This window comes from Neophocaena asiaeorientalis, unplaced genomic scaffold (assembly GCF_003031525.2).
Source record: "Neophocaena asiaeorientalis asiaeorientalis breed wild unplaced genomic scaffold, Neophocaena_asiaeorientalis_V1.1 scaffold46, whole genome shotgun sequence".
NCBI classification, from domain to species: Eukaryota; Metazoa; Chordata; class Mammalia; order Artiodactyla; family Phocoenidae; genus Neophocaena; species Neophocaena asiaeorientalis.
The window spans coordinates 3,101,936-3,122,755 of NW_020175393.1; the positions used below are offsets into that span (position 1 = coordinate 3,101,936).

The 20,820-nt window shown below is 52.9% G+C and overlaps 1 protein-coding gene across 2 annotated transcripts in view; it reads left to right on the forward strand.

Annotated features, from left to right (window-relative positions):
• PPARD (peroxisome proliferator activated receptor delta) overlaps nt 1–20,814 on the forward strand; it is a 75,908-nt gene extending 55,094 nt beyond the window's left edge. For both annotated transcript variants that reach the window (XM_024766031.1, XM_024766032.1), the window contains 6 exons: nt 7,716–7,946; nt 17,100–17,254; nt 18,057–18,195; nt 18,841–19,043; nt 19,223–19,673; nt 20,320–20,814. In XM_024766031.1, the coding sequence (XP_024621799.1) occupies nt 7,817–7,946; nt 17,100–17,254; nt 18,057–18,195; nt 18,841–19,043; nt 19,223–19,673; nt 20,320–20,567 (1,326 nt within the window). In that variant the 5' untranslated portion in view covers nt 7,716–7,816 and the 3' untranslated portion in view covers nt 20,568–20,814. The remainder of the gene's footprint in view (nt 1–7,715; nt 7,947–17,099; nt 17,255–18,056; nt 18,196–18,840; nt 19,044–19,222; nt 19,674–20,319) is intronic.
• The last annotated feature ends 6 nt before the right edge of the window (nt 20,815–20,820 follow it).

Below are 20,820 nucleotides of genomic sequence, written 5' to 3' on the forward strand. Positions count from 1 at the left end.
TGTTTGCACCCCGTGGTGCTCTGCTGCATCCTCTAGTGTGTTCTCTGAGAGACGCCTGTCAGGCCAGGCGGGCCTGGGCTTTTTGTCACTTTCCTCATCTGCCCAGGGGAGACCACGGGGCTGGCCTTGTGGGGACTTGTGAGGATTGGGCCGAGCCTGCCATGCAGTAGGAACTCAGTCAGCTCCTGCCCCTCCCTCCAGGATTCAGTCCCAACAGTGACCTCTGTCCCATCTCCCAGGGTCACTCAGAGCGTCAGAGGACATGAGGGAATGTGTGAGAAAATATTTTGTCGAGTATCTGTACAGGGAAGTGTTGTTTTTCCTCCTCTGTTTCCACCTGCCTGGTGTGCCTGCAATCCTCACACCCCTCTCTCCCTGGCTCTCATCACCACAGCCTGTGTGATTTCCCCGTGTCCACTGACACCCAGGCTACACGGATCCCCAAGCAGTTTGTTCTAATCAGCCTCATCAGCTTACTCCTGTGGTCAGTGCCACCACTGTGCTTCTGGCTCCCGGGTGTCCCATGATCTGGCCCCTCTGTCACTGTGCTGCTCATCCTCGTGACGCTGCTCCTCAGAAGCCTCCTGTAGCCCCTTCAGCCACAGGCCTGGTTGAGGGTCTCTCACCACTCACCTGCCCCTGCCTCCTCCACTTCCAGGCTTTTCAATTCTGTGGAGCATGAAGAATCAGCGTCTGTGGTCCTTGTTATTTAGATAATCGCCAGTTTTTGTAGAGCATTTTATTCGAGCCACGACGGTCACTCACTGTTCTTGGTGATCACCGAGGTCCTTTACAGTGCTGTCACCAACCCCCTCCCCCCAGTCCCACTCTCCTCTTTTATCCTGCTGCTATTTCAGTTAGGATTGTGTTCAACTGCACGAAACCGAAATCTGGCAAACAGCGCCTTGTGAAATAGGCATTTATGTTTCCACCTAGGGACTTCCCTGATGGTCCAGTGGTTAAGACTCTGCGCTCCCAATGCAGGGATCCCAGTTTCGATTCCCGGTCAGGGAACTAGATCCCACATCCATGCTGCAACTAAAGATCCCTCATGCCACAACTAAGACCCGGCACAGCCAAATAAATAAATTAAAAAAAAAAATTTTTTTTTTCCACCTAATAAGTAGTCTGGAGACAGGCATTCTAGGGTTAGTTCAGCAGCTCCGTGATGCTGTGGTGACCCGGCTCCTTACTCCTTTCTGCCCCACCCTCTTGACCTCTGTTTCCAGAAGACCTTCTAGTAGATTTCTTTTTTTCTTTTTTTTAAAGTCTTTATTGAATTTGTTGCAATACTGCTTCTGTTTTATGTTTTAGGGGGGTTTTTTTTGGCCGCAAGGCATCTTAGCTCCCCGACCGGGGATCCAACCTGCACCCCCTGCATTGGAAGGCGAAGTCTTAACCACTGGACCACCAGGGAAATCCCTAGATTTCTGTTTACATATTGTTGGTCAGAATCATCACACGAACACTGTAGCTGCCAGAGAGTTTGGGAAATTGAGTGTGTAGCTAGGCACGTGGCTGATCCAGAGAAAATGGGGACTCAGTGAGAAAGAAGGGGAATTGGAATCGGGTAGCAGCTGGCAGTGACTGCCCCAGGTGGCGGCTCCTCGTTCCTCGTCAGAACCATGTGGCGGGAACTGCACCTCTGAGCATTTCCCTTACTCTGGGTCTGGTGATTCCCAGGTTTAATGCTCAGGGATGATCAGGGATTGATACTTGAGGAACTGCTTTATGCTAACCAGACTCACATCCCTGCAAATGGGGGCAGTTCATGCATCGTGAATGAGTAAAGCAGCCTAGGAGTGACAGCTGGAAGCAGTGAAGACACTGCCAGTGGAGACGCAATTCCAGGTAAAGGGGCCGCCACTGCCTAGCCCCTGGGTGGGCGGTGGGCAGGGGCACGCAGGCCAGGTTTGCCCGATTTTCAAGAGAAGCCAGGGAAGTCCCTTGGTGGTCCAGTGGTTAGGACTCCACACTTTCACTGCGGAGGGTGTGGGTTCAGTCCCTGGTCGGGGAACTAAGATCCCACAAGCTGTGCAGTGCGGTCCCCCCACGCCACCCCCCCAAAAAGTAGCCAGAAAGCCAGATTTTTTAAAGCTTTTTTAAAAAACTCTATTTTGAAAAAGTCTAGGGTTACAGAAATATTGTAAAGATTACCAAACTTACCAAAACTAAGAAATGAATGCTGGTACAATGTTATTAACTAAACTAAGCAGATTTTACTTGGAACTTCCCAGTTTTTCCACCACCGTCCTCTTTCTGTTCCAGGATCCAGTCCACCACCCTACGTTTCATTTGGTTGTAATGTCTCCGTCTGTGAGACTTTCTCAGTCTGAAAACTAGAATTTTACATGACTTCTCCCAAGTTTTCCCATTCTGCTGCAATAATTTGGAAATTATACACTCTATTTACAGTGTCTTAGTGGTTACCTTTGACATTTTTCTGTGTACATTTGACTGAACTGTAAAGTTCATCAACATCTCCAGTTGTCTCCTGAAAAATAAAAGGACTTGAGCAGTTTAACGTTGATCATGCCCTCTCATCTTTCACATTATTGTTTGTAAGTTTTGCTTTTTTATTTTATTCCAATTTAAATTATTTTTAGAACAGGTAACATGCCTATAGTTCAGGATTTAAAAGGTACAGTACTAATACAACATTGTAAATCAACTATACCCCAATAAAAATTTTTTTAAAATAAAAATAACAGGTACAGTGAAAAATCTCTGTCCCATCAGTGACCCAGACACTCAATTCCCTCCCCAGAGGCAACCAGCGTTCCCAGTTCTTAAGTAGCCTTCCAGCGCTATCTTACACATACACAGTCAAATCCAGCTTCATTGTATCTTCTTTGCGCAAAGTATAGCTCTTCACTTCATTCTGCAAATTGCTTTCTTCCCTTATTAATATATCTTAGAGATACTCCCAAATCAGTCCATAAACATCATCATTCTTGTTTATGGCTGTCCCCTGTTAATGGACATCTAGCTTGTTCCCCACATATCCTGGTCAAGTAATACTGTAATGAGTAACCTTGTGCTAATACTTTATGTCACTGTACTTCAGTGGAAGGATAGCTGTAAGATACAACCTAGAAGTGGTATCTCTGGATCAAAGGGAATGTGTCCTGTAATTTAGATAGATGTAGCCAAATTACCCTCTTTAGAGGTTGTGCTAATTTACCTTTCCACAGGGACATGTGAGATGATGTTTCCCCACGTGCTTAGCCACAGAGTGTTAGCATCTGTTTGGGTTTTTTTTTTTTTTTAATAAATTATTTATTTATTTTTGGCTGTGTTGGGTCTTTGTTGCTGCGTGTGGGCTTTCTCTAGTTGCGGTGACCGGGGGCTACTATTCCTTGCGGTGCGCAGGCTGCTCATTGTCATGGCTTCTCTTGTTGCGGAGCATGGGCTCTAGGTGCACAGACTTCAGTAGTTGTGGAACGCAGGCTTCAGTAGTTGTGGCTTACGGGCTCTAGAGCCCAGGCTCAGTAGTTGTGGCACACGGGCTTAGTTGCTCCGCGGCATGTGGGATCTTCCCGGGCCAGGGCTCGAACCCGTGTCCCTTGCATTGACAGGCAGATTCTTAACCACTGCGCCACCAGGGAAACCGCATGAGTGTTAGCATCTGTTTTAATCTGATTGTAAAAAGTATATTTCAGTGTTGTTTTAATTTGCATTTCTCTTTTATGAATGATGTTGAGCGTTTTTTCATATGTTTAAGAACTAAGTGTATATACCTTTTCTGTGTATATTTTTTGTATCCTGGGCCTGTTTTTCTATTGGATTGCTGGTCTTTTACTTAATAGTTTGTAAGAACTATTTTAGGGCAATTAGCCCTTTGTCTGACGAGTTGCAAATACTTTTCCCAGTCTATTATCTGGGGTTTTTTTTTTTTTTTCTCTTATGATGGTTTTTTCACCTTGTAGTAAGTGTATTTTTATGAAATCAAATTTATTAATTTTTTTACCCATTAAGCTTTATGGGCTTAGTATCCACCTTAGCTCTTCTCCCACTTAGCTTTTCAACCCTTTTTATAATTCATGTTCTTTTGTTTTAACTTTAAAACCTTTGATTTATTTGGACCTTGTCTTGGTATAAGATGTAAGGTAGGGATCCAGATGGTTATTCACTTGTCCCAATACTATTTATTGAAGAATCCATCTTTTCTTTTTGGTTTAGAGTGCCATTTTTATAACATTAAAGTCCCATATGCATTTGTATCTGTTTATGGACTTTGTGTATTCTCTTTCAATGATTATCTATTCATGTGCCAGTACCACACTATTTTAATTACCATAGCCCTACTATATAATTCTTTTTATTTCTCTTCAGCTAATTCCTTATCATGTTTGCCAGAGTACCTCCACTCAGCCTCTTTGCTTTCTTCAAGTCCCATCTTTTACTCTCAGTAGACCACCATTCCTCCTACTTAAGTTAACTAACAAGAGTGAAGTCATTCCCTATGAGCTTTAGCACACCGCCACCCCCCCCATACACACTGTTGCGATACTTTGTATTTTCCTCATCCTGTGCCCTTGAATTATTCCTCTTCCATCAGTCATCCTGCCCCAGCTTCCCCCTTGAATCTTCAGACTGTCTTTCTCTGAAGACCTCTCCTCTAGCTAGCCACTGCTTACTTGAGCCTCCTCTATTCCAAAAAAACTTTTCCTGGCTTTGCTACTTTTTCAAGCTACATCCTCTTGTACATTCCTTTCCGTGACATATTCATTAAAAAATTAGTCTCTATTCATTGTCCCAGCTTACTAGCTGCCACTTATTCTTCAGAGCTCAGGTTTCCATCCCAACCACTTGGTTGAAATTTGTATAACAAGGTCAAAGATGACCTCACAGTCACCGGATTCATTGGCCATGTGTCAGTTTATCACCCTTGAACTCGGCAGCATTTGAGATGGTTGACCGCCCACTCCCCCCAAAAAACAGCCCTTCCCTTGTCTCTGAGACACCCGGCTGTCCCAAGTCTCTCCTGTCTCTGGCCACTGCCTCACTGTCTGCTCTGGTGCCTCTTCCTCTGTCCTCCCTTGACGTGTCACTTTCCTTTGGTGAAATGAATTCCTTCTTGCTCCTGTCACGTCAGTGAAGATTCCCCCCCTCCACCCGACAAATCTCCAGATCCCCAACTCCCCAGCTCTTAGACCCTAGCACTGAATTTCCAAACTGCCTTTAGGAGACCAATTAATAGGTCATTGTGTCAATCCAAACAAGGGAAAATGAAGGCCTTATGGAAAGGAATGATTAAGAGGGAACGATTTACCATCTGCTGGAGGTTGCTTTGCTGTGGCACAGTGGTTCTCAAGCTTAGCTGCGCGTTACAGTCACCAGGGGAATTAAAAATAAAAATCCTGATGCCCAGGACTTCCCTGGTGGTCCAGTGGTTAGGAATCCTCCTTCCAATTCAGGGGACACGGGTTCGATCCCTGGTCGGGGAACTAAGATCCCACATGCTGCAGAGCAACTAAGCCTGCACACTCTAGAGCCCACGTGCCGCAACTACTGAGCCTGCGTGCCACAACTAGAAAGAAGCCCGCACGCCACAACAAAAGATCCCATGTGCCACAACTAAGTCCCGATGCAGCAAAATAAATATTAATTTAAAAAAATCCTGATGCCCAAGCTGCTTCCCAAACCAATCAAATGAGAATCCCTGAGGATGAGCCCAGGCATCCATATATTTAAAAACTCCCCAGTGGAGATCGTTGCCTGCAGCGAGGAAGGCACTGCCCTGGAAGGGAAGGCTGCTGCCACCCCTGAGAGCCAGGAGCCCCAGGCCAAAGGGGCAGAGGCTAGCGCTGCCTCCAAGGGAGGAGACACAGAAGAGGCAGGGCCCCAGGCCGCAGAGCCATCCACTCCCTCGGGGCCGGAGAGTGGCCCTACACCAGCGAGCAAACAGAATGAGTAGCTGGGTGGGGGCAGGTGGGTGATCTCTAAGCTGCAAAAACTGTGCTGTCCTTGTGAGGTCACTGCCTGGACCTGGTGCCCTGGCTGCCTTCCTGTGCCCAGAAGGGAAGGGGCTGTTGCCCCCTAGCCACGTTCCCTCTCCTCCTCTCCCTCCTGTGGATTCTCCCATCATCCACCTGGTCTTCCTCTTAAGGCCAGTCGAAGATGGTCCCTTGCAGTTTCCCAGGTTAGGTTAGTGATGTGAAATGCTCCTGCCCCTGTCCGTGCCTCCTTCCCTGTCCCCACCCATACAGAAGGCAATTGCTGGTTTTCTCCCCCAATTCTTCTCCAAGTAGGTTTTGTTTACTCCCCAAATCCCTGAGCCAGAAGTGGGGGTGCCTGCACTCCCACACCCTGAGTGTCCACCTTCCCCTGCTGCGTTTGTAGTCTCTTGTGCTGTGCCTAGGGGCACCTGGGCTGGGGAGGACACTGCCCCTGTCTAGGTTTTTATAAATGTCCTACTCAAGTTCAAACCTCCAAAAAAGAAAAAAAAAACAAAAACTCCCCAGTGATTCCAGTATAGCCAAGTGTGCAGGCCTAGAGGAGGAAGAGAGAGGGTGTGGAGTGTCAAATGATTCCCACCTTCTGGCTTTGATAGGTGGGTAGTTGGGCATTTGGATCACTAAAGTAGAGATTACCAGAGGAAGAGAAGGGCGGGCTTAGGGCCAGTTGGTGGCTCCTGTTTGGATAGGTTGAGTTTGAGCTGCCTGTGGAACATCCAAGATAAGGTCCCACAGATGCCTGAATTTTCCTAAAGCAGGTCTTTTCTGCTGTTAATCTTCCAGGCCTGCAGCACCACAGGACTGGGTCTAGTTACACACACTCCCTACGCCAGGGCATTTGAAGTGCTCACGCCTGCATAAAACCCACCTTCCCAGCCCGCCCTTCAAATCCTCTCTCCTACAGCACCCCATGCCTCAGCCAACAGGGTCCCTCACCCTCCTCACTGTGCTACCTCAGTGTCTTCTCTCAGGCCGTATTCTTGAGAGGGGTTCCCTGCCGGGCGGACTCTCTCCCACAGCACCCGTAGCCTTACCCTCTCTGACCGCGGCATCTGTGGACAGTATTTTACTTGCTGAGGGTTGGAACTGCCCCCTCCTGGGTGATGTAGACATGGGGGTCACCACCCAGTAACCCAGATTCCAGGACAGAGTGCATCGCCCCTTGCCTGACAGCTCTGCATTGAGCGTCTGGTTGCAGGTCTGCTGTCAGCTGTGAGCCTAGCGTGGCAGGGGCTCGTGCCTTTTTCCCACAACCAAACACAGGAAGGGTAGGTTCAACTCCCTTGAAGAAAGGTGGCTTAGGAGAGCGATGATTCTTGGGCCTGGGTGCTGGTGGGACAGGATGGGGGTTGGAGGTCTGATGCATATCAGGATCTCCAAGAGGACTGGAAAATTTGAAAAAGCCCCTCAAGTCATTCTCATGTGGCTCCTGTAGGTTCAGGAGGCTCAAAGAGCAGGATGCGGGGAAAGGTGGCACAGGGGTGTATCACCCCGTCTGGCTAACGGAAGCTGCTCTGAACCCCACAAACCTGCCACAAGAGCCAGGTGGGCAAAGGGTGGAGGGGCAGTGACCTGTGATGGCAGGATTAGAGGTTCGCACTGCAGGGATGAGTCGCTCCTGCTCTGCGGGGGCAGGAGCGGCAGAACTGCCCCTCCAGTCCCCCCAGATGGCGGCCCTCGATCCTGCCCCACTCCATCACCCTCTCGTCCTCTACCCTGCCTCCCCAACCTCTCCCTGTCTTCTCCTTTGCCCAGGCTGACAGGAACTGCCCTGTAGAGGTCCATCTGTGTTCAGACCCAGAAGATGCCAGAGCTATGACCGGGCCTGCAGGTGTGGTGCCGAGGGGAAATCAGCCATGGAGCAGCCACCGGAGGAAGCCCCTGAGGTCCGGGAAGAGGAGGAGAAAAAGGAAGTGGCAAGGGCAGAAGGAGCCCCAGAACTCAATGGGGGACCAGGGCACTCACTTCCTTCCAGCAGCTATACAGGTAAGGGGGAGCAGGCAGGGGACATGGGGCAGAGGGGGCACAGATGGGGTTTGGGGGACAGGGAGCCTGGCCCTCTGCTAACAGCATCATCGTGGGGTGCAGGGCAGCAGGGTGGTTAAGGACTGGAGCCAGACAGCCAGGGTCACACCCCTGCTCTGTTGCTCATCAACTGCAGGATCTTGGGCAAGTTGCACCCCTTCTTCCTGTAAAACAGACAGGGATTATAGGGGACGTGCACACAGGCTTTTGTGAGAATGGAATGAGTTAGCCTGTGTAATGCACGTTGTCATCATTATTACTCCACCTCTCCTAGCACAAGGGATCTGGGACAAATGTGCATCAGCAACATGCCAGAAAGATCATCTGTACCTGTGACTGTGAGGATCAGTCAGAACACACAACTCAACCTGGTACTGATTACACGTCATCAAGGAGCACTGTAATTAGGCAGATGCTAAGCACTTGTGACCAGACTGGAATTAGTAATACTTTTGTGTAGCCAGATTATAGCTTCTCTTGTCTAACTTGTTGGTTCCCCTTTATCTACTGCCAGCAGCAGTGTAGACGTTTTCCTCTGGTACTTTGTACTGTGGTGTCCTCATCTTCATCGTCGTCATCATCATGCTATGTCCACCTTCAAGGGCACCCAGACGCTGCACACCCCCCCCAGCCCCTGGCTCTCCCTGCTGCTGCCGCCGCCCCTTCCCTGCTCCCTCCACCCGAGTCCCAGCACATTCAGCTGGTCGTTGCTCCCTTCCCTCAGAGGGTACTCAGCGTCATTAGAGGATGTGCTGCTGGGAGGGGCATCCTGATTTTGCTGCTGGCTTCAGCTGAAGGGAATCCTGACCACAAGTGGTGATTCAGAGCAGACGAGCAGGCCTGCCCCACAAAGATGCGCTCTGGCTCCCTGTGTCTGCATGGGGAGAAGGAGGCAGGTGGTGTCAGGAGTTAAGTCAGGGTGGGGGCTCTTGGGGTGGGACAGGCTCCTGCTTGAGCCTGCACCTAAGAGAGGCCTGAATCCTTGGGCCTTGCTTGCTGCTATGAACCTACAAAGCAAAGTCCCGGGATTTTGCAGAGGTTCTTCCTCTTCGGGGCACACGGTGGGGTAGGGTGAGGGGAGAGCCATCATCCAGTGCCTCTGATCCCACCAGACACCCTGGAACAACCAAAGTAGGCCCAGTGTGATTTCAGGGCTTGAGAGAAGGTATCCCCTATCCCCCAGGGTAACCTGCTCCCTGTTGGTTGGCTGATGGCTTTGCAGACCCAACCTTTCTCAGGAGAGAGGAATGAATGGCTGACCTGCACACAGGACCTGCACACACTGTCCTGAACTTGAGACAAGCGGGGAGGCTTAGGAGGCAGAGAGGAGACAGTGGGAGCTAAGAATGAGCAAGAGTTGTCACTGAGGACACCAAGGGAGAGTGGAAGAGGAAGAGAGGGCCCTGGGGTTGGTGGCCTCACTGCCTACCCTAGCCCACACTGCCCCCATGGCTGGCCCAGGCATGTAGAAGTACCTGCAGTGTGGTGTCCTGTCCTGGGTTTCCTACACACGCTGTGGGGACCATATCCCCAAATGATAGGCTGTTTGCATGCAGACCAGAACGTGCTAGCTTGTGTGAAGCGGGCGAGGCGGGCATGGTGATGGCGTCTCGGGGAGCTCTACTGGTGGGGTTTAGAGCACGTGGGGAGACGTCTGGGGCAGAATTTACCCAGCCAGTCTCACAGTGCTGTGTATGATGTTGTGTTTAATAGATTCCGTTTATCAATAAATGGATGAATTGGCTGTAGAAAGACTTACTTGTTCAGTAATTGAAATGGAGGGGGCTGTTTAACCTAATCATTAGGTGAAAGCCATAGTATATAAAATTCTACAAAGCAAGCCCCCCACCAGAAAAACAGAAGCAGGTAATTCACGGTAGGACAAATACAAATGGCCAGAAAACATGAAACATTTTTCAGTCTACTCAATAGTCAGGGAAGGAATCTTCAGATGAGATGTCGTTTAGCCTGTCAGATTGGCAGCGAGGCCTGGGTTGGCCAGAGGGTGAGGACGTGGCCCTCCAGTAGTCCCTGAGGGTGGAAGGGGCAGCTGGGCAGTGCAGGCCATTACTACTTAGCGTGCATTCCTTTGGCCCTGCAGTTCCTCTTTTAGGAATGTATCCAGTGTAAATACTCGCTCAGCGTGCACAGAGATTTCCACACTTATCTATAGAAGCACTGCTCATAATAGCAGAAAATTAGAAAGTGTCCATGTGTGGGGAATTGGTTATATAAACTGTGGTAGAGCCATACGGTGGGGTGCTCTGCAGTCATTAGGTCTGTGTATACTGACAGGGAAGTAAGTTCCTGACAACTTGGGGATCCCATTGTTTAAAAATCCTTATAGGGCTTCCCTGGTGGCGCAGTGGTTGAGAGTCTGCCTGCTAATGCAGGGGACACGGGTTTGAGCCCTGGTCTGGGAGGATCCCACATGCCACGGAGCAACTGGGCCTGTGAGCCACAACTATTGAGCCTGCGCATCTGGAGCCTATGCTCCGCAACAAGAGAGGCCGCGATAGTGAGAGGCCCGCGCACCGCGATGAAGAGTGGCCCCCGCTCACCGCAACTAGAGAAAGCCCTTGCACAGAAACGAAGACCCAACACAGCAAAAATTAATTAATTAATTAATAAACTCCTACCCCCAACATCTTCTTAAAAAAAAAAAAAGCCTTATATATCTTAGAAGGCACTGGAAGAGGACACTCAAATAGCTAGTGGGGCTACTCTGAAGAGTAGGATTGTGGGTGGAGGGGATCTGTCAGATGCTACCTGTGTGCCCTTATGTGTTTTTCTCACCAAGCCTGCAGTATTCTCATAACTTAAAAAGCAAATGCATTACTTTCTTTAAAAGGGTAAAATTAGTTGTTGTTGTTTTCTTAAAAAAAAAAAAAAAAGCCAGCAGGTGAGGGGCCCTGGAGATAGAGCTTCTTGTGTTGGGGATCACACAACCCAGGGCTAGAATCCCATATCTGCCCCTGTGGGCTGTGGTCCTTGCCAGTGCCCTTACCTCTCCAATCTCAGGCTCTTTGCCTTTTAAGGCTGCATCCTGGGACTTCCCTGGTGGTCTAGTCTTTAGGATTCCAGGCTTTCACTGGGGTGGCCCAGGTTCAATCCCTGGTCGGGGAAGATCCCGCAAGCTGCGTGGTGAAGCCCCAAAAAGAAGCTGCATCCTGCCCATCTCAGGGGCCGGCTGGGTGAGGAGTCAGTGGTGGCATAAGACACGCCACAGGCGCTAGTCAGCACGTGCTGGCTCCCTGCCCCACCCCGTGGGTCTATGACTTTGGCCTCTGGAGTCCCCTCAGGTACCCATTAGGATGAGGCACAGTCTCAAGCCCTGAAACAGCAGGAAGGCTGCACAGTTTGCTTTCCTTCTGACCCTCCAGAGGTTCTGCGCTGACCCAGTGCATCTCTGTACCAAGCTCAGCACCTGCCAAGCCCCTCCCCCAACCCAGGAGGCGGGCAGGACAGGCCTCATCGTTAGCGCTCAGCAAAGAGGAAGCTCGCGTGCCCGGGTCCCCCGGCTGGGCAGGGGCAGCTGAGCCAGCGTTCACCTCCCACTCCCAACCTCTTCCTCTCTTGCTTCAGTGATGAAGGTCCCAGTCACACCCAAGAAAGAAGTCAGGGGTCTCAGCACAGGGCTGAGGAAGATAAAGTGTCCTTCCTCTTGGCCTTGGTGCCTCCTCTCAGTCAGCAAGTGCTTGGTGGGTGTCCAGCAGGGGTCGGCCATCCAGTGAAGGGCAAGGCTGAGTGCCTGCCCTGAGGAGCCCACAGTCCAGGCCAACAGAAGTAAGGAGGCAGCTTGGTAACCCAGCCCCAGAGTCCTACAGAATTGGCCCTGACTTCAGAAGCTGTCTGCCTTTGGGGCTCTGCCAGCAAAGTAAATAGACAGGGCTGTTCCCTCTGGGCCACCCTCACAGCTATGACAACCTATCTCCAGTGATGGAGACTAGATATACAGGAGAACTCTCGACTACACTAATGACGTGAATAAGGTCAATAGCGTCTGTTTGCTGAACCTGTAATCAGAGATGGTGCAACTGATACTTCCCTCTCTGCGTGACAGGGGTAGTGCTTATGCTGAGTCCAAACATTTGAATAATGGCATAGTGTTATCCTTGGCAGTGACGCGTCTCATCGTTTATCATAATCACGATCTGTTGATCAGTAGTAATGAACACACGTACACACATATATGGAAAGTCACAGAATGCAGTGGGTAAGAGCTCAGCCCCAGGGGTTGGATGGTTCTGGGTGATAGTTCTCACGCTGCCACTGTGTTAGCCAGGGTTCTCTAGAGAAACAGAAACGAGGAGGTGCGTGTGTGTGTGTGTGTGTGTGTGTGTGTGTGTGCAGAGAGAGAGGTTTATTTTAAGGAATTGGCTCATGCAATTGTGAGGGTTGGCAACTCGAAATTCTGCAGGCAGGCCAGCAGGCTGGAGACCTGGGGTTGTTGATAATGTAGCTCAAGTCTGAGGCAGCCTGGAGGCAGAATTCCTTCTTCCTTGGGGAGGCCTTGGTCCTATTTTCTTCAGGCCTTCAACTGACTGGCTGGGGCCTGCTCACATTGTGGAGACTCATGATTTAAATGTCAATCACACCTAAAAAATCCCTTCACAGTAACAGGTAGACTAGTGTTTGACCAAAAGCTGGATTCCATGGGTACTTGGCCTGGCCAAGCTGACATAAAATTAGCCATCAGAGCCACTGTCAGCGTGTCAGTTAGCCTTCTGAGCCTGTTTCCTCACCTATGAAACAGGCGTTAAGAAGACCTGCCTGGGCTTCCCTGGTGGCGCAGTGGTAGAGAGTCCGCCTGCCGATGCAGGGGACGCGGGTTCGTGCCCCGGTCCGGGAAGATCCCACATGCCGCAGAGCGGCTGGGCCCGTGAGCCATGGCCGCTGAGCCTGTGCGTCCGGAGCCTGTGCTCCGCAATGGGAGAGGCCGCAACAGTGAGAGGCCCGCGTACCGCAAAAAAAAAAGAAGACCTGCCTGAAGGGTTGTTTTGTGGGTCACGTGAGGCTAATGGTGTAAAGTGTCCAGTAGAGGGCCTGGAACACAGTAGGCATGCACTAAAAAAGAGGTGTTATTGCTTCAAACACACAGCCCTTGCAGGGACTCACATTTAGGGTCAAATCCCAGTCCCACCATGTATTGGACAGGTAATCTCCGACAGATTCCATAACTTCCCAAGCCTCAGTTTCCTCACCTTTAAATGGTGGCAGTTACTGTCTTCCAAGATGATTCGAAATGATACTAATGAGCATAAAGACACTAACACGTTCGGCACTTAGTAGGGGCCTGATAAACGCTGGTTCTTTCCCCTTCCCTCCCAGGACTGGTAGAGGCAGGCCCTCAGGAGGGGTTTGGGAGGCCAGGCAGGCAGGGTGTGGCTGGGGCAGAAATTCAGAGGTGGGGCTCAGGGCCCAGATGATGGCCATCAGGTGAGCAAGGGCATCTCCTGAGAGCGGAGGAGGAGGCCAGGTGAGAGGACTGCCCTGGGCTGGCCCAGGAGAGTGGCTTTGCAGGCAGACAGCTCTCAGAGGGCGAGCCCAGAGTGTCTTCCATCCAGCATGCCTGGGGGTCCCTGAGGCAGAGGATCCCTGAGGCAGGGGCTCCCAGTGGGAGGGAGGGCCTCTCGGAAGCCCAGTCTCCTGCTAAGAGGTCATGGGGTGGGGGGACCTTCAGAAGCTGGTCCCTTGAATGGGGAACATTCTGCCATCATTACTTTTAGGTAGGATGTGATGGTGATTGGAGAATAAAGTCTTAAGCCAGGTGGTCAACAAGGAAGAAAGAGAACCTTTTTCTTTGGAAAACTCACCACGAAGTGATGGGATACCCCAATACACATGTACCCCACAACAAAACCTACCCCTGTAGGATACATACACTCCACCCGCCCCAGCCCCTCATCTCCCCTGCCTCTTTCTACCTCGTGTGTCAGTTATTCGAGTTCTCTTATTCCCCTCAAATAGGCGGGGGTGGGGTGGGGGGCCCTTGTCCCATCACCCTTCCGCCCCAGGCTTCCCGGACTACCTATGCCCGTCCACCACCTGGGGGGCAGGACACACCCAGGGCCCCCACGCTGCCCTGGGTCTCTTTCCCCCCCGAGTCCAGTTTGCCACTCTTCCTGACTGGGGCCCCCCTGGGACACTCACCCTGGGCCTCTCCCTACAGTCCAGGGCTCTGGCTGCCTCCGTGGTCCATGGGGCTTGGGCACTTTGGCTTCTTCCAGGGTGAGCAGGGGCAGCGGCAGGCCAGAAGTGAGAGGAGGCTAGGTCTTGTTCAGGGCTCTCCGGGCCTCATAAGCAGAGGACCCTCCTCCCCCACCTTGGGTTTCTGTGAAGCCATGGGGAAGAAGAACAAGCAGCCAGAGGAAGGAAGAGGAACGGCCCCTGCCTGTGTGGGCACATGCTTGGGAGCTGCAGAACTGCAGCTTTCTGATACTAATAAGCCTCATCCTAACTTAAGCTGATATTTCCACAGCACTTCCAAGGTCCAGGAACTTTCTCTGTTAACTCCTCTGCTCCTCACGGTGACTCTGAGACACATGTTCCTGTCACCTCCATTTGCAGAGGAGGAGACAGGCCCAGAGGGCAGAGCTGGGTTGTGAGCCTCGGACCCCCGACCTGATCTCAGGCTGTGTGGCTCCTGAGGCCATTCTCACCCCCTAGGCGGGCTGCTTCTGAGCACCTGGAAGCCAACTTGGGGGTCATCGAAGCCCTGACCTTTGAGCCCAGAGAGGGGAGTAGTCACCTTCCCTGACCACCTCACGTCCAGTCCTGCACCACTCTGCCTGCCCTGCCACTGGCCTTGCCACTCGCTACCTTGTGTCCTAGTGTTCTTACCTCAGCTGGTTGAGGGCAGGGTCTGACTCTCGCTCTGCACACAGCAGGTGCTCATCAAATGTCTGTGGAATGAAAAGGTAGGGTGGCATTGCCATGTGCCGTACCAACAGCAACCAAGTGACCAGACACCTGCCAGGCCTCCAGGGCCACAAGGGGGACAAGGAAGGCACCACCAAGAGGTGGGAACAGACTGGGATGATAGGTCACTGTGGACCAGACTCAGTGGAGGAGGTGGCTTTTGAGATCCAAAGGGAATGTGAGTAGAGACGTGCCGAGTCTAGCAGAGGAGGCAGACGTGCAAACCACATAAACAACACCGCTTACAAGAAGTGCCAGAAAGCAAACATGCACACAGACCACACAGGTCGGGGGAGGAAGTGCCGGAAACCGTCCCTGCCCGGCATCTGCGTAGGTCTCTACAGAGCGATTTTACATGTTATCTCGTTTTCTCCCAGCAGACGGTAATGTGAATTCCATTGACCCCCGCGATAACGCGGGCAGGAGCTGTGGGTCCAGCGCGGCCCCTCCAGCCCCCGGGCGCTGAGGCCAGGACGCCCAGGCAGCTTGAGGACCACTTAGTCCAGAGTCGCTGAGCGCCTGCCCCGCGTCCAGCAGCAGCGCCCTGGTGGACAGAGTCCCTGCCCCGAGGCCCTTATGTCCTGGTGCGGGGCGTCCAGTGCTGAGTGAATACAAAGGCTCTGGAGAAGACCAGAAGGGCTCGGCCCCACCCCCACCCCACCCCACCCCACCCCACCCCACGGGCTGCCGGCTCCCCACAGCGCATGCGCAGGAGCCGAGGGCACCCGCTCTCCCAGTCCGTGGGCTGAGGCGGGCGCGGTTACACCCCTTGGAGTGACTGAAGTTGAGACCTAAGGCTCTGTGACAGGCCAGGCTGTTTCAAGAAGCAGGGACTGTGTCACCCCTACCCTCCCCAGCCCGGGGGTCTGGTGCTCGAGCTCCTTCCTGCTGGCGGGGTAGGGTGTGGCTGGAGGCTTTCCTGTTGTCACTCCTAGGACCCCAGGGGACACCGGGAGAGCTGGGAGGAAGGTGTCGGGAAGTGGAGTACGCTTTGGTCTGGGGGTAGCTCCATCGTGGGGAGTCAGGCTCTTGTGCAGTGACCATACTGTAGAGAGGGTGGAAGGCAGGCCTGGCAAACCTTAAGTGTGGGCTGACCGCCGTGGCTTGGGTCTCCCTGCGGAGCTGTCTGCTCTAAGCCACTGCTCCTCTGGTCTGGGGATTTGGCCCCTGCCCCTGAGGAGGTTGCTCAGTCGTTAGGAAGAAAGCAGAGAACAGCAGGTTGGCAGGCCAGCCTGGCAGAGGCAGGGCAGGCGGCCCGTGGGATCACGCAGGGGCACTGGGCTGGGGGCAGAGACGGGCCCAGTCAGGCCCCCTTTCCCAGGGAAGGGCTCATTTCTGAGTGTCCAGGGCAGAGATTCAGGAGAGACCCCACAGCCATTCTTACTAAGTCACCTGACGGCACAAATACCCTGAAGTTGCCTGTGGCCAACTGCTTTCCTTGCCGACACTCAACACGGGGTTCAGACATCTGAACATTTAACAGGAAAACACTCGAGGAAGTTGAGTCCACCGCCCGGTCATAGTGACTGAGATTTCTGCTTTTTCTGCTCTAGCAAGAAGTTTCGTTTGAATGCCTTTGAGCTTCTTGAAAGATCCTTTGCAGCATCTCAGGAGTCGGTGCAGGAATCAGATTTCTGGGGCGGGGACTGAGCTCTGCAGAGGCCTGCGCTTCTGTAGCCTCCACAAAACACATTTCACATAATCCCCTGTGGGCCCACACAGTGGAGTCTCTCAAGCCAGAGAGCCACTTCCTAAGGACAGTCTAAAGAGAATCTCTCTGCTTCTTCCCTCTTGCTCCCCTCCTCCCAAAACACAACCATCCCCCGCATGCCCTCTCCCCGCCAGCAGTGAGCTCAGCCCAGGCAGGTCTGACTCAGCCCAGATAGTAAGCTGCCTTTCTGGAACACTTGCTGGGTGTTGGGTCTGGGGGAAATGCTTTGGACACTTTCGTCCTCCACCCAGAGAAGCTGTCATTGACCCCACATTCTAGATGTAGAGGCTGATCCTCAGAAAGGTTGACTCCCAGAGGTCACATAGCCCTTAAGTGGCTGAGCCAAGACTGTGATTCCCGCGCTGCCACCTGGGCTGCCCTGTGGGCTCTGGTCACCTCCCCAGGCCCCCAGGCCTGGCAGAACACAAAGCTGCCCCTGTGTTGTGTGTCTGCCGACCTCTCCCTGTGTTGTGTGTCTGCAGACCTCTCCCGGAGCTGCTCTCCACCCTCGCTGCTGGACCAGCTGCAGATGGGCTGCGATGGGACCTCGTGTGGCAGCCTCAACATGGAGTGCCGGGTGTGCGGGGACAAGGCATCAGGCTTCCACTACGGTGTTCACGCGTGCGAGGGGTGCAAGGTACGGGCAGTGGAGGGGTGGCTGCCCATCGGGGCTGTGATCACATGGTGAGTTGACCTGCCAGGAAGGCTTTCCCTGCTGCCGGGCAAGGTCCTGACCATACCCACTGTGGAATTCCTGCCTGGGAGGCAGCCAGGCCCTTGGGCCCGTTCCAGGCTTAGCTCTGGGTCCTGTTGTAGAGGAGGGGTTCCCTCGCTGGGCCTGCCCCGCTGCGTACCGTTGGTGCCGACCCAGTCACTCACCTGGGCTCTCTGGGCTGCTGGCGCCCCCTGGGGACCTGACATGAGAAGACAGGTAGGACAGGATGAGGGTCTTGGGCTTGAGCCATCTTCCCAAGGTCAGGGTTTCCTGCGCCTCAAAGCCCGAGGGGGCTCTTTGATAAAAAAGGAAACGTTATATTTCTTTTTCTGGTTTTGCTTTTGGATTCTTCCTCCTAACTGCACACCCATCAAAATTTCACGTATTATTTTATTAAACGACTACCTAGAAAAGATGCAGAACCAGGTTGCGTTTACGAATAAATCAAGTTATCCACAGTACAGTTTTGTGTCACCAAACTAACAAAGAAGCACTTAAAATAAATATGCTATATTAATTCAGTTATTTTCAAAAGTTTTAGAGTTGTTTACTTTCTTTCTCCCTTTCTCCTCCAATAATATTTCCCCCCCATTACTTCCAAAATTCAGGAATTGTTACATCTTGATGCGTAACCAAGCCCCCTGGCACAACCCAGCAGGCAGGGTTTTACCCTTTCTCCCTTCCTCGTGGCTTTTCTCTTCCTTACCTGTCCCCTGTCCCTCAGGGCTTCTTCCGTCGAACAATCCGCATGAAGCTGGAATACGAGAAGTGTGAGCGGATCTGCAAGATCCAGAAGAAGAACCGCAACAAGTGCCAGTACTGCCGCTTCCAGAAATGCCTGGCACTGGGCATGTCGCACAACGGTGAGCCAACCTGAAGCCAGGTTTCCGAGAGCCCAGGAACAGAAAGGGGGTGCCCTCAGAGCAGCGCCCAGCACACAGTCAGTACGCGGGTCAGCTTTGCCCTTGCTGAGGCCTGCCTTCCCAGACTGCCCAGGACCTGCCATGCTTCCCAGGCCAGGGCCAGTTGCCACCTGTCTGCACCTGAGCCTCACCCTCTCTGGCCCAGAAGCGACCTGGGAATTGACCCTAACTCCAGTAGTGTTGGAAACACCACTCCCGGAACCTTGAGCCTGTCTTGGATGACCTGACAGGGTGTGAAAAGCCACTGCCAAGGCCCAGGATCCCCTCAGGTTTTCTTGGTTGTTGAGGGCAGGCAGGAGCCAGTGAGTGACCACGTGTGTCAGCTGCCAGGAGCCAGGCTGGAGTTTGCTGGAGACCGGCACTCCCGGGAGACAGAGCCTGCTGGGCTCTGTGAACAAGATAGACAGAAGCCCTGCCCCTCCGGAGCTTATATTCTGGAGGGGTTCCCCAACATTCCAACTTGCTGGCTCTAGAGCTTCTTAGGGCCTTGTGCTCAAAAACTGTGTCTCTGTCTTCGGCTTGTGTACCTTAGAGGTGCTGGCCCCTGCCCAGGCTCCTCCATGACTGTCCCCCTTCCCCGTGCAGCCATCCGCTTTGGCCGGATGCCAGAGGCTGAGAAGAGGAAACTGGTGGCAGGGCTGACGGCAAACGAGGGGAGTCAACACAACCCCCAGGTGGCTGACCTGAGGGCCTTCTCCAAGCACATCTACAGTGCCTACCTGAAAAACTTCAACATGACCAAAAAGAAGGCCCGTGGCATCCTCACCGGCAAGGCCAGCCACACGGCGGTGAGTGTCACTGCTCAGCCTGGCAGCATCCCGGGCTCTGGGCCCTGCTGCCACCTGCCTGACTCCTGGGAGAACCAGGCCTCCTCCCTCCCCTCACTTCGTGGTACAGGCAAGGGGTACGGGGCACACATGGGCGGGGGTCCCCCGAGGCCTGGCCTCTAACGGGGCCTGGTTTTCAGCCCTTTGTGATCCACGACATCGAGACATTGTGGCAGGCAGAGAAGGGCCTGGTGTGGAAGCAGCTGGTGAACGGTCTGCCCCCCTACAAGGAGATCAGCGTGCACGTCTTCTACCGCTGCCAGTGCACCACGGTGGAGACCGTGCGTGAGCTCACCGAGTTCGCCAAGAGCATCCCCAGCTTCAGCGACCTCTTCCTCAACGACCAGGTGACCCTTCTCAAGTATGGTGTGCACGAGGCCATCTTTGCCATGCTGGCCTCCATCGTCAATAAGGACGGGCTTCTGGTGGCTAACGGCACTGGTTTTGTCACCCGTGAGTTCCTGCGCAGCCTCCGAAAGCCCTTCAGTGACATCATCGAGCCCAAGTTCGAGTTTGCTGTCAAGTTCAATGCCCTGGAACTTGATGACAGTGACCTGGCTCTCTTCATCGCGGCTATCATTCTGTGCGGAGGTAAGTGAGGGAGGGGCAGTGGGTCAGCCCCGCACAGCCAGCCCTCCTGGGGGCTGGGCCCTCACTGCAGGGGCCGAGCCTAAGCTCTGACAGCAGGAGGAAGGGTCCATGTGATGATGGCAGTGGAACATGTAAGGCACTAACTGTGTGTGCAGGACCAGCTCCATCTAGTATAGATGGAGATGAGGTAGAAAAAAGACTGAAAGGAAACATACCAACATGTTGATGGGGGTTATTTCTGATAATGGAGAAATTTTCTGTGTTTTACCTGCATTTTCCAAATTCCAACACAATAAATATAGTAAGACTCACGCTGACAGTGGCATAGAGCTTGCTTCATGCCAGGCACTGTTCCAGTTCCTTTTCCTAGATTATAACTCTTTAATCCTCATAACGACTCTATGCCAGAGGCACTTCTGTTATCCCCGTTTTGCAGATGAGGAAACTGAGGTCCAGAGAGGCTGAGTGACCTGCCCGTAGCCTCATTGCTAGTCTGCGGTAGAGAAGAGGTTTGAGTCCAGGCAGGGAGGCCCACTTTTCCCAGGGCCAAGTTGCCCACACCGGTGGGGTTAGGGGAGCTGCCCTGCCCTTCTGAGACCCCCTGTGTGCCTGCTGCCTCCCACACCTCTGCCCTCTGTCCCCATAGATCGGCCAGGCCTCATGAACGTGTCACAGGTGGAGGCCATCCAGGACACCATCCTGCGCGCCCTCGAGTTCCACCTGCAGGCCAACCACCCTGACGCCCAGTACCTCTTCCCCAAGCTGCTGCAGAAGATGGCTGACCTGCGGCAGCTGGTCACCGAGCACGCCCAGATGATGCAGCGGATCAAGAAGACAGAGACCGAGACCTCGCTGCACCCCCTGCTCCAGGAGATCTACAAGGACATGTACTGAGGGCTTCTCTGTCGACCAGCCGCTGAGCACTGGGCCTGGTGGCCGAGGGGGAATCACACACAGTCGGCCCACCTCCCTCTCCCTTTCCCGGCTCCCTCCCTTCTCAGCTCCTCTGTCTTCTCTCATTTCTTTGTTCTTTTTCTTCCTTCCTCTCTCGCCCTCCCTTTCTCTCTCCGCATCTCCGTGTCTGTCCCTCTTCCTCTTCCTGTGAGGCAGTTTGTGTTATTTCACCAGCAGCACAGAACAGCACCTC